The sequence below is a fragment of the Peromyscus maniculatus genome, chromosome 11 (assembly GCF_049852395.1).
Source record: "Peromyscus maniculatus bairdii isolate BWxNUB_F1_BW_parent chromosome 11, HU_Pman_BW_mat_3.1, whole genome shotgun sequence".
NCBI lineage: Eukaryota > Metazoa > Chordata > Mammalia > Rodentia > Cricetidae > Peromyscus > Peromyscus maniculatus.
In genome coordinates this window covers 44381258-44394704 of record NC_134862.1, presented here as the reverse complement: position 1 = coordinate 44394704, position 13447 = coordinate 44381258, and the positions used below count along the sequence as shown (strand labels likewise).

The following is a 13447-nucleotide window of genomic DNA, read 5'->3' as shown; positions in this document are numbered from 1 at the left end:
ACTTAATTACACAAAGCTTCGAAGGCTGCTGGGGTAGTGATCTCATTGCCCATGAAACAAGCCCTGCAGCGGAAAGCTACAGCAGCCTGTCTTGGGTTATTGCAGAGTTAAAAGGAAGCCTATCGAGTTATTGCCCTCCCGAATGCCTGGGGACTAAGGATTTCAAAAGCGGAACTGAGGCAAAAAGGGCTCTTTACGAGGATATAAAATGAAAACCAGAGGTGGCTATTTAATGTGGTAATATGATATAATCCAAAAGCAAAAATGAAATTACGGGCTCATGGTGTTGCAAGCACATGGCATGTAGTAGGGGAGGGGTTGAGTACCTACCATCTTAGCATCTTATTGTAGCCCCTCTGATATGGGGGACACAGGGAGCAGAGAGTGGCCGGAACTAAACATGGCTCTTACTGGACTTTCTGAGACCTGCAGCCAACACATACTAGGTGTAAGCAGGAAGAAAAGTCCACAACACAGTTAGAACCCACCACAAGTGGGGAGTGGGCTAAGTAAGCCGGCTCACTTCCCTTTGCATACTGAGCCGGGCAGTGTGACCTGGTTCTGAATAGCTTCCAGATGGACAGCAGTTAGAACTGAGTGCGGCCCTTCCGCTGTCCCCAGAAGCTGCACCCCCCACAGAACACACAGGACCAGCCCCGTGGAAGACAGTGCAGCCCACTCCTCAGCCGGAGCTGCTGATGCTAGCCTGCTGAGCTCATGGAGGTCTTGCTTTTCTACTGGCCGGAGAGGTGTCCACAGCAGCCCACACAGCTGTGCAGAGTGACCCCCACAGAACTTCAGAATAGAATCAGCCTTTCCCAGGCACTGGGGCAGCATTGCCTGCCGCTCGCTGCTTTGCTCCTCGAGCCAGGATATGCTCAGTTTTACCAAATGCAAGCTATTTGAAGCTCAGAAAGAAATGATGGCACTACAGCCGAGGCTCTAGTTACCAAAAATGGAGATGTTTGGTAGAATGGGGGTGGAGGACTGTCAGCCTCCTGAATTTGTTTGGAGACAGTTCCCACATGGACACATGCAGCATTTCACATAAAAGGTCGACTCGAAGTCAAGGGAGTTATAATTTAAAACTAAGCAAGCAAACAAAAAACTAGTTCTTGATATTCTGAACTTTGCAAATCTCAAAATCTTCCCACTTGTCAAGCTTAGGAAAGAGATGAAGGAAGATACAAACTCCAAGATCTACTAATGCATTTTCCCCTGTCCTTTCTGCCTCAGCAGATGCAATATAGAGGCAGACAGCCATGACCTTCAGAGCAGAAGGGAAAGTCTAGGATGAGAGCCAGAATTCCAAGTTTTACTGTTAGTTTTAGCTCTTTGGTAATTGAAAAGGAAAGAAAAGGAGAGGAGCGGGAGGAAACCTTCTACAGGACCAGCCTAATGTCTCCAGTTATTGCAAATGTCTGGGCATTGTGCTAGACAAGATAGAACAATCATTCTTTATTCATCGAATGTCTATTGAATGTATAAAACTCCGCCCCGTCCTATAATGCTAAGAGCAAAGGAGACCGACAGGTTCCTCTGTTCCTTGATTTAAGGCAGGACCTTAGCTGAAGTTGCTCTTCTTGTTTAGTAGCCAAATCTTTTCACTCCTCTGAAGGATTGAAATTGAAAATATCTATGATGATCTGAATATGTATTGTAAAGCCTTTATTCAAATAAAATCTTGTTAAGAGATTAAAATAAAGGAAACAGCTCTGTTCAGACACCAGAAACTGCCTGAGAAGACTGCCTTGTGTGAAGACCACCGCACTAGAAAGAAAATGGCCTCAGTGCTCAGAAGAGAGGTGACAGGGAAGAGCTTGTTTACAGGAGTGCTGCTGGGCTCAGGCACTAAAAAGTTCAGGGATTTCCAGCCTTTAAAGAAGGCTGGGCGGGCGGACGGACGGGGTGAGTCAGTAAGAAGGAAGGTAGTATATGGAGTTTGGAGTCTAAAGGAGAGGGAAGGCAAGAGTCAGGTGTGTGTCAGGGACTTTTCCTTCCTTCCGCTCCCCAGTGGCCATCCTACATTCTGTTCAAGGCAGATGTTTGCCTTAGCAACCTCCCAGTCTGTTTGCCGAGACCCTTGCCAAAGGAGAAGCCCAGAGCCCTGCTGTCTCTTGTCTGGATGTCGGGTGGTGAGCCAGAGCAAAACTGCTTCCTACTACACGTGAAACAGCCATATAACAAGTGTTTCCCTTCCGTCCGCACAGCAGAAACAGGAGAAGACCTCTGACCGGTCGTCGGTGCTGGAGATGGAGAAACGGGTACGCACATCTCCTTGGCCGCCTGCTCGTCTTCCTTTGACCTTCTCTGACTTTGTTGTTGGTGCCAATGGAAAAAGTTCATCTTAAGAAGGCGGAGCTCTGCCACATTCCATTCCCAGCGTAACGATCATTCTGTCTGACTCTGGACAGTAATCTGATGACCAGTCCTTTTGGCCTTCTCATGTAGTTGGTTACTTTGAACACGCCAGTTTTAGGGTGGGAAGGAGTCTTAGGAAGTCATCTCATGAATTCTTCTGTCTTCAGAACTGCATACATGCACAGAGCTGTAAGATATTTGGTTATTTACGTGTGTACACAGCTCTAAGGCTTTCTGCCCTTTCCATGGCCTTGGACAGAACGGAAACTTTCAGCTGGTCATGGTGACACGAACCTGTAATCCCCACATTTGAGAGGCAGAAGCAGGACTGTTACAAATTCAAGGCCAGTCTGCACTACATAGTGAGTTCCAGACCATCCACGGCCACATAGCAAAACCCAGTGTCACAATGACAAGGTAACTAGTGAGGTGGCCCAGGAGAAAAAGGCTCGCTGTATACAAGCCTGGCAGCTTGGCCTCAGTCAGCAGGACCCACGGAGGAAGGAGAGAACTGGTTTCCAAAAGTCGTCCTCTCACCTCCACGCACACGGTGGTACACACGCGTGCATGCACACATGCACACACCACAGATGCACACACAAATGCCTTGTGTGAAGACCACCGCACTAGAACGAAAACAATAGAAATAACAGGGGAAGAGCTTGTTACAGGAGTGCCCCAGGGCTCAGGCACTAAAATAAACAAGTAAACAGTTTCAAAGGAAGTTTCTCATCAAGATCCCTTGCTGTTGATTTAGGTGTTATGATTGAAGACCTGAGAATCAGCCTTCATCGGCCCTCTGGTGGGGCACATCTGGTCAGATTCCTGCCCTGGTCCCAGCTGTACTCAGATGTTTATCTGGGACTTGATATTCTTGGATTGGGAAAACTCAGTGAGATTTAGTGATGAACCCTAATTCCATTTTGACTCTAAGAATATAGTATGTTACCATCTTTCTTGTCTAATTTGGAAAAGGCTATGTTTTATATTTCATTCCCTTGGCCTGTAACTCCTCGGTATCCCATCTAATTAAAGGCTCCTCATTGAGTTCAGGCTAAATTAAGAGTTACTAGCTGGGAAAGAAATGGAGGGGGAGGGGAGAAGCTGGCAGACAGACAGGGATGTCTCCTTCCCCACTGACCATGTGTTTGTGTCCCCATCATAAAGGACGCAGTTACTAACGACGGTGGGGTTTTTGTTTCTAGAGCAAGGGCCCTAGTTACTTGCAGTCGTTTGAAAACTTTCACTTGCAAGGAGTAACTCAGGATGCTGGTCTGCTTGTCTGCTAGCGGGTTGCCGCCCTGTGTCTTCCAGCTTTCTGAAAGAAGACTTGGGTGATCACTCCATCCCATGGCGGCAGGGCAGAGGGCATGTAGAGAAAGGTTTGCCCTGGTCTAGACAGACCCCGAGACCAGGAAGCTGCTGATGGTGCGACACGTGGGAGGGGCTTTGTGATTGCTTCCTGGCCCATTATCTCCTCAACAGGCTCATTGTTTCCAAACAGGAGAGGAGAGCATTGGAACGGAAGATGTCGGAAATGGAAGAAGAGATGAAGGTATGCGGAGATGATCTTTGTCTTGGTGTGTGTGTGTTCTCTGTATGCCTGCCTAAACTAGATGCTTGAGCCTAGGCTTGCCCATTCTAGCTGTCAGTGCCACCTGAGCACCCTCAGAGGAGATGATGTGTTCGAGGAAGTGAGCACGTCTTCTCAGCCATCTCTTAGGCTCTCTCAGCTCATGCTGCATCCCCTGTGGCCACCTCAGATGCCTTCTAGGAGCAGTCGGCTGGTTTATGAGGAGACCAAGTTCAACGTCTGAGGTTTTCAAAGCAGTGGCTTCTCCCTCGGGAGGCTGATGGAAGGGCTAGGACAAATTCTCCCTGCTCTGCAGAGACCCCACTAGGGGAGCTCATGAAACCTAGGCCCAGCCACAGGCCCTCCTCCCTGTATGCAGCCCCTGCAGGAGGAACACAAGCTGAGTCATGGAACAGCAGTGTGAGGTGTATTTGCATATTGATTTCCCGTCCTAGGCCATTTCCTCTGCAGTACTTCAGTTCTTGGCCTTCACCCACTATTGCCAACTCATGCTCCCATGTGCCCCCCCTGAGGACTCACGGCCTGCCTTTTCTCAGGAAGACCAGCAACGACCGTCACCTCCTTTAGCTGCTTGGACGGCCTGTTGCCAATCTTGTTGTCAGCCCATTGCTAGAGGAGGGGAAGATAGGGGCTGGAAGGAATGTGAGCCCGCTTCAGGTAGCCTGTCTAAGATATTGGAGCAGCTCATCCCTGCAGGACATTGTGCTACATGGCCAAAGTCCCTCAGTACTTGCCCAGCTTTTTTCCTTTCATCAAGGATCTTATTTTGGTGGATAGGTAAAGCCAAGTCAGATGTAAATTTCTATAGCTAAGAAGCAGAAACCCTGGGACAGCCTCAGACAAATCTCCAAATGTCCTCGGTTGTGAATAAGCATCTCTGGTGTACAATTTGATTACTTTTTAAGAGACAGTTGTTTTAATGGTTTAAAAAGATGTTTATTTATGTATACCCCACCACCACACACCAAGTTTTCAGGGCCTAATCAGGTCAAAGGTCGTGGTTTTACCAGATCCTGAATTCACAATCCTGTTACCCCTCAGAGTTGTAGAGTGGAGGGAAACCGTCAAGTCCTGCCCCTCATTTCCTAGTCACCAACCCATGGCTGGGACTGGTAATAGTCATGTAGAAGATGAAGCAATTACTACTTACCCCTCAAACGCTTTAAAGTTCCCGGGTTGACTCAAAAGTAGTGGGAAGTAGAAATAGTGTTCAGTTCTCTTGAGGACACAGAACACTGCCCTCACAGACACCACTGAATGAATGTTTCCTCCATCTTCCAGATTTCCCAAACCCACCAACTCACAGACGTATTTTCTTCCTCTTAACGCAGTGTGTTCATGTTGCCAAACAGTTCTTCATGACTGCACACAGACAGTTCTGTGTGCATGAGGGCTTCCCATCTGAAACCCCAGCTCTACCATCTGTTCTCTGCGGTTAGACAGCTGTCAGTGATGCTTAGTAAGAAATGGCCTGGGCTAGAGAGATAGAGAGAGAACTCAGTGGTTAAGAGCGCTTGCTGCTCCTGCAGAAGACCCGGATTTGGTTCCCAGCACCTACATGTTGTTTTACAGTCATCTGCAATTCCAGTTCCAGGGGATCTGATGCCCTCTTCCAACCTCTGTGGGCACCAGGCACATACACTGTGTGCATATATATGTGCAGGCAGAATACTCATACCCATAAATTAATACTTACGTAAATATTTTTAATTAAAGCCTATGTCTGGGTATAGTGACATATACCTGTAATCCCAGCACTTGGGAAGCACAGGCAGTCTCTGTGAGTTCAAGGCCAGCTTTACCTCCATAAAGACCCTGTCTTGGGGAAAAAATAAATAAATGAAGGGCCTAAGAATGTAGCTTAGTAGATAAAGTACTTACTTAGCATGCAATTAGCCCAGGGTTTGATCCTCCAGACCCCATAAACCAGGCATGGTGGTGTATACCTGTAACCCCAGTATTCAGGAGATAGAGGATGGAAGTTCACAGTCATCTTTGGCTACATAGCAAGTTCTAGGCCAGCATAGGATACATGAGATGCTGTCTCAAAGAAAAGGTGGGGAGAGAGAGATGCTGGGAATGGAAAGAAAGGACCTAAATGCTGCTCTGGAGCATATAAATCAGGCCAACGCTCACACTTCCCATGAGTACCCGGAATCCCATAGACAGGCCGTGCACACCTTGTGCCATACAGGACCCACACAAAGACTTTTCAAAGGGGGAGTTTGGGCTTTTACTTCTATTCCGTTCTAAACTGGCAAGGACAGAAGTTCTTCTGTGTTCTTAGTTGCTCTGAATCCTTTGGGTTGACACAGGTTTGCATGCTTCTTTCTATGTTCTTATCCTATCAAGCTGTGGATTTCAAAACTAGGCCATGAATTCATTTCTTCAATATTTCAATAGAGATAGCAACACATGAAAATATTTATTCTTTCTAATCAGAAGTCACTTACCAACAAGTTTAAAGATAAATTGTTTAAGAGGCTGGAGAGATGGCTCAGAGGTTAAGAGCACTGGCTGCTCTTCCAGAAGATCTGTGGTCAATTCCCAGCACCCACCTGGCAACTATCTATAACTCCAATCCCAGAGGTTCAAGTGCCCTCTTCTGGCCACCTCTGGTACTACACACATGTGATGCAAAGACATACATGCAGGCAAGACACCATACACATAAAGGGGGAAATTTTTTAATTATCAAGTGGAACCAGATCATTACTGGTCCTCAAATCAGTAATAAGCTGTTTTGAGACTTTGTTAAAAATCCACCTTATCACTCAGTCCCCATTATTTACTACTGCTACTTAAAAAGCCATATGGAGAAGAAGTGCCTGAAAACTGTGTTGCCCCTGAACATAATTTGCTCAGTCTTAGTATAATATTCTAGATTGCAAATTGTCTAGCTCCCTCTAAAGGACTATGGGGGAATGGTAGCTTCTGTCTGTAACCTCTCCAGATTCACAGCTATATTATGAAATTGGTGTGTCTGCTCTAAAGGAGTTGGAGAAAATGGTTGTTTATCTCTCAAGGTCTTCATTTAGGCTATCATTTGTGCTGAGCAACTTTTCTAAGGACTAGTGACTAAGATCTTTGTACATAAGATAGTCGGTGAATGGTGTATTCGTCAAGTCTGGGAAACCTTAGCAGATGTGGCATCTAGTGGCCTTGGGACCAGCTGCTCTGCGTTTGTGCACATCCCCATTACTGCAGAAGCTCAGGCTTTCCTGGAGCCTCAGTAGGGCGCTATCTGTGGGGGTGACTCCGTGAATGCTTGAAGGATCAGGAGGCACTCAAGTCAGAAAGTGACACCAACAAAACACAGAGGTCAAGGGAAATGGGAGGCGTGAGATGGGCTCCCTGGTGTGGGTTGGGAGGTGGGCATGGTCTCTGCCTGGAAAGGTAAGTATGAATCCTCCCCAGGAGAAACTCCACTCCTCCGGGTTGGAATAGAATCTCTGACAGATCTGACAGGTGTGCATGTCTGTGAGCTGAGCTGGCTCTGCACTTGTCTTGGGATGTCCATATCCAGTCGGACTACTTTCTGCTTCTGCTTCCTCGCTAGACCTAACCCGGTCCTTCCCCAAGCCCTTGCATGAGGAGGGCCCAGCAGCCATTCCCCTGGAAGTTGCTTCTGGGATCCTACTTTGCTTACTCTGAAGTACCACTAGCCAACTTGCCCGTGCTCTGCCCTTCCCTTTCTCACCTCCTTATCATGCTCGTTTACATGACTGCTTCCTACAGAACATCCCACCAGACTGCTTCCTACCTCTCTCCGTCAGACTGATAGCTTCCAGATTCTTCCACCTGGAGCTGCGCGTGTTCAGTTGGTAGACTAGGTCGCTCTCCTAGTTCATTGCAGTAATGTCCCTGGGAGGCAAAGACCACTTCATATAATGACAGGGAGTGTATTGAAAGCTTTATCAGATGTCAACACAGTGAAGGACATAAGCCAGGGGGTTTCTGTGGTTCTTAAATTTGGTCCTTGCTCATGTCTTTAAACGACTCCGTGTGCTGTTATGATCTCTCTCACCTGTCCCCTCCATGGTCAGGATGCTGACAGTCAGCAGAGGATGGCCTGGTGACTCTCTGGCAGGGGGAGAGTCATTCTTCATCTTTGGACAAAGCTGTCCAGCAGTTTGTCTCTGCTTGTTTTTCCTTTTCACTGTTGTCTCTCATGCTCCTTTCATTTTCTTGCTGGTTCACTCCCAAACCATTGCCCACTAATCTCCCACTCCTGCCCTTTCTCACTGTGGAGTTGAGAGACTCCCCTGATACTTGGCACCTCTCTTTCAGGCCTCACTATAACCCAACCCCTGTTTGCATAATATAATCGTTTCCCTTTTCCAGAAGAGCTGATCATCTGTTTCAAGGTCAGTTCACGCCTTAGGAAGGCATGCAGCAGAGTTGGCAGGCCTGTGCCGCAATCACTTTATTGAAGTCTTCAAGGCACTTGTGAACTATCAGGTATTGGGAAGACTGTCAATACCCATTATCCTGTTCATTTGTAACACTGATGCACAGGTGGGATTAGACTACCACAGTGATCCAGCCAGCTCCATCATCACCTGGCATTTATGATTCCCAGAGTGCATGTCTGTTTGAGCATATTTAAGCAGCTCCTAGCCATGACATGAACTAGGGCAGAGAGCACAGAGTTAGCCGTGAACTCAGTGATACATATAATCATGTATAGCAGGTAGAAGCCAGCTGGCTGTTGCAGGACCCTGAACAAGCTCTGTGTGCTATTGAGAACTGGGAAGGTTAATTAAGCTTCCTTCCAGTCATGTTACAGGTCTACCCAAAGAGCTGGCAGGTGTCATATCAGCCTTCTAAATAATACATGTTCTATGCAGAACGTGCTTAAGGAAAATGCCCCTCTTGTATTGTTTTAGTTAAGTAATAAATGAAGAGAAGAACAGGAAGAAACAAATAGGGATGGGGCAAGTGTGAGGCCAAGACAAAGGAAGGGAGAAAGGGTGGTGTTTAGATTTCGGAATCCTCGGCTCCAGTCCCAGCGACAGTGAAAGAGCGTCCCCAAGGCTGCAGCTCTGCATGTGACTGTCAGAAGGCCCCAAGCCGGCCATACGGTGGCCTCTCACTCCCCAGTGGCCCACGTGTGGGTTTTGATGCTTGTCTAGCCAATCGCAGCATGCTGAGGGCACATCCAGGAACCACAGACACTGCTCTTCCCTGCTGCATCCCCTCCCTCCCTGTCTGTACAGCTCGCTGTCCTCACTACTGCCTTTCCCATTTCCTTTCCTGCATGCAAACTGAAAACAAAAACAAAAAGTCACGGAGTTTCTTTGTCCTACTTTTTCTCCTCTGCTCTGTCTTGTCTCTGTCTCGTCTGTCTCCTTCATGTCTCACTCTCTGCAGAACCTTCACCAGCTAAAACAGATTCAAACCTTGAAGCAGATGAACGAGCAACTGCAGGCTGAGAACAGGGCCCTGACCCGAGTGGTGGCCAGACTCTCCAAGTCCATCGAGTCCTCGGACACCCAGGCGCTCTAGCTATGGCCTCCCTCTCCACCTCACTTCCCTCCTCCACTTCTCCAGGCAGGTTTTCTCTCCTTGTTGGTCCCAGAAGTCCAGTACCTACCCCTTCCATCAGAGCCTCCATGTCCAGGTATCTGTAAAACTTTGTTACCTGGAGATGGAGCAGGACTCAGACCATCTAATGGGACATAAGCAAGGGTGACAGTGGGGAGACCTCTCTGGGCAAGCGGAGTGTCATGTTAAAGTTGCCGCGTTACCTTCTCTTCCTCTAGAGACTGAATGTAGATTTGCTTCCTCAGCTGCACATAGATACACAGCTGTGTATATTTGCCTGTGTGCATACATGTACACATATCTATTTCATTGATGGGGTCTTTGTCATCCTGAGAGAGAGCTTTCTCAGCTAACAGCAGCCCAAATGCACCTGTACCAGTTAGGGCCTGGGATAACTGAGGGCAAGAATTCTCAAACCTGACTGCATGTTTGATCCAACTGGGAGCCATTACTATACACCGCGTCTGGGCCCTTTCCAAATGCTCTGTTACTTGGATTGAGACCTGGGCATCAGTATTTTTCTAAAGCTCCTCTGTTGGTGTATGTGTGACCATGGTAGAGAACCACAGCCCACTGAATACCAGATGGAACTTAATCCCCACAAGTGGCAGCGCTGCTGGATGGAAAGGACTGGGCCGAAAGGCTAGGCTCCCCTGACCCCACCTCTGCCGCTAGCAGAGACCTCCTCCTCCTCCTCACCACTGGGACAGAGTTAGACAAGCATTCTTCGCCTCCTTCTGTAAGTCTTTGCCTTCATCCTCCTCTTTCCAAAACATTTGTCTCATTCCCCTCCCGAATCTCCTGGCTCTGGGGATGTAGCCCTCCCTGCCCTGAGTATGTGGGCCTGGAGGCCGAACGTAGGCGATATAAACAAGCCTTCTAATGGGCTTGGCTTTGCAAAGGAGATGGTAAGCAGTGGAGCAGAGCAGGATTTATTTTCAACTGAAAACTGCGCCTGGAAAAAAAAATGATTTGGCAAACTAGAACCTACCTCTGGCTGTGGATCTGAAAGACAAGCTCACACACAGTTTGTTTCCCCATCCCAAGGTAGTGTGACGGGGTCACCACTTCCCTGAAATGAGTTCTTGATTTTCAGCGACGATCTAATTAGTCTTGACTGGAGCCTCTCCTTTTTTCTGCCTATTTGCATTTGCCTTTAGGATCAGCAGCTGGCAGTGAATACCCGCTAGTACTGCAGCACCCAGATTATCGTAAGGGCTGAGCTAATGTCCTGCTACAGATGCTCTCCCAGGCAGAAAGAGATGGAAAGGGGTGTGCCGCCACAACAGGGAAGTGAGCAGTCAGCAGGAGGTCCAAGCTGTTTCAGAGTTAGCCTCAAAAGTCCTGGAAGGATGCTAACATGTAGCTCTGTGGTGGAGCATGTGCTTAGTGTGCACCAGGACCCTTGGTTCAGTCCTAGCATGCATGCACACAGGTAGATACATACACTCTAGGAAATTTTGACTTAGGGAAAAGTAGAGGCCCCCCAAAGTCCCAGTTATTTCTGTTTTCCCAATTTGTTGCAAGACAATGTAGGATATGGGGCAAAATTAGATCTCATCCTTTCAGTGATTAATAACTGTAATGCTTGGCTTTTATTAAAGCCTGTGCTGAGTGCTGTATGTTTTTCTGATTGGTTCCTCAGCACCATTGTATACATTTTTAAAAGCCGGTTACAGAATCAGAAACAAGCCCAAGTCCCTTGGGAAGTAAATGGTTGAACAAGAATTGAAACACTGTTAGACTCCAGGATCTGCACTCACACCGCGTGACACAAACCATCTGTATATTTGCAGGCTTAACCATTCATTAAGCAACTCCAGCATTGCATCAGAGAGTAAGGGCCAGAAATCTACCTTTTCAGTTCTCTGACTTATTTAAAAGGCCAGTTTCAGCCAGGTGTGGTGGCACATGCCTTTAATCTGAGCACTGGGAGGGCAAGCAGGCATAGCTCTATAAGTTTCAGGCTAGCCTAGTCTACATAGTGAGTTCGAGGACTGCCAGAACTGCAAAGAGACATCCCTTCTCAAAAAAAAAAAAAAAAAAAATCAGTTTCCAAAAAACATTTACCTGCCAAAAGAGTATGTCACTGTGATGTCATTGCCTGGCACATGGCCTACAGTCAGGGAGGCAATGCGACCCATGCGCCATGCCAATAGTCGGAAGAAAGAAACCAAAAGAACTGTATTTGGCAAATAAAATTCCTATGGAATTCAGATTTCAGTGTCTAGAAATGAATTATTGGGAGCAAACCTTACACTTGAGTTTCTGCATTTCAGTCTCTGACACCTGCTAGGCCTCAGTCATGGATGAAGTAGCACAGCAGCAGGCTGTGTGGCCTGCAGCCTAGTCCAAAGTACTTGCTGTGTAGCCCTCGACAGAAAGAGCCCGCCCTCTGGCTCCCACCGGTAGGAAAGGTGAGATGACGAAGGCAAGCTGGCAGTGTGGTGGGGAGACTTGGCCTCACTCTCACCCCTTTGGAATCATCCCCTGCAAGTCCTGAGTGCCTAATACCAGCCAGCTCCATCTTCAGAGAAAGGGAAGACTCCCTGACACACCCTGAGGCTTCAGGACCCCTGTCCCTGTCTTTAACAGCGTCCTTCCTCATCATAGGCTATACATAGGAAGTCATCTTGAGGAACACATGTACTTGATTGTGTCTGAGTGTCAACATCGAACTGGGAGGCTAGAGATTCAGCAGTGGAGAAACTGATGTCTAGAGAGTGGGTGCGCTCTCTAAACCTCGTGCTTGGACAGGTCTTCCCCACACGGTCATGTGTAACTTAGCTTAAGGACAGATAGCACTGTTCACTCCCTTCATTGGAGCGTGGAGTCTGGGGCTCCCTTCCTCCGTCTCTGCACGCCACTGGTACTTGACATTCTCTTTAGATGTTAAATGTTGCAGCTGTGAACTTGTCTTGTCCATCTTTTTGCCCCCCCAAGAATTGAGTTCTTAATGTGGAAAAAAAAATCACCAACACTAACAAATTGTCCCTTTTTTTTTGTTTGTTTGTTTGGGTTTTTTTGTTTTGTTTTCTTAAGCAGCTCAGTTCTAACTTGGTGAACAGTGAGTGAGCACAACTCATTAGATACAGCTTCTTCACACCTATGGGGTCCTGCTAAGAAATAGGGTTTTCAGGGGCTGGAGAGATGGCTCAGTGGTTAAGAGCCCTGGCTGCTCTTCCAGAGGTACTGAGTTCATTTCCTAGCATCCACATGGTCTCACAACCAACCTATGCAAGTCCTGTTCCAGAAGATCCGGTGCACCCTTCTGGCCTTCACAGGCACTGGGCACAGACACATGTGCGAGCAAAACACCCATCCATACAAAAGAAAAAATTTTAAATTGAAAGTCCCACCCAGGCAGACAATCCCCCAGCTGGAACAGTAGAGAAGAGAGGAAAGGTGCCAGCCTAGGCAGAGCTCTGAGGACGCCGCTCTGAGAGGCGTGGAAAGGGCTAGCCAAGCTGCCGTGAGCTGGAGGAAAGACAGGGTCAAAGACAAGCTGTTTTCTAGTTCCTCAGAATCCATTCCGCTCTTCCAGACTCCGGGGAAACTGAGTGGTAGCAGGATCCCCAGTATTGCAAAGCCCATTGCAGACACTGGTGCCTCCACATCTCTTACTCCTGTCAGCCTCTCAGAGGCCCATCTGTGCGGGAGCGGGGCGGTTACGATTCTTTTAGCTACCAACACAGAAATACAGAGAAGTGGTTTGTCTAACTAAAGCAGGGGTTCTCAACCCTCCTCATGCTGTGGTGACCCCCAACCATAAAATTATTTCATTGCCACTTCAGAACTCTAAGTTTGCTACTGTTATGAGTCCTAATGTAAATATCTGATCTGACCCCTGGGAAAGGGCTATTTGACACCCCTCCCAGAGGGGTTGTGACCCACAGGTTGAGAACCTCTTGACAAAAGCACTGTGGATCATTGAGAATGACCACT

General features: G+C 47.7%; 1 protein-coding gene across 11 annotated transcripts in view; it reads left to right on the top strand.

Moving 5' to 3' along the window:
• Positions 1-13447, top strand: part of Ppp1r12b (protein phosphatase 1 regulatory subunit 12B) — a 213777-nt gene that overhangs the window by 192579 nt on the left and 7751 nt on the right. For 4 of the 11 annotated variants that reach the window (XR_013043273.1, XM_006982454.4, XM_076547450.1 and 1 more), the window contains 3 exons: positions 2211-2264; positions 3866-3916; positions 9329-9508. Coding sequence is in view for 8 of the 11 variants with exons in the window: in XM_006982454.4 (XP_006982516.1) it covers positions 2211-2264; positions 3866-3916; positions 9329-9463 (240 nt within the window). In the remaining 3 variants the exon portion in view is untranslated. The remainder of the gene's footprint in view (positions 1-2210; positions 2265-3865; positions 3917-9328; positions 9509-13447) is intronic. The other 7 variants (XR_013043272.1, XM_006982456.3, XM_006982457.4 and 4 more) reach the window with 3 other exon arrangements.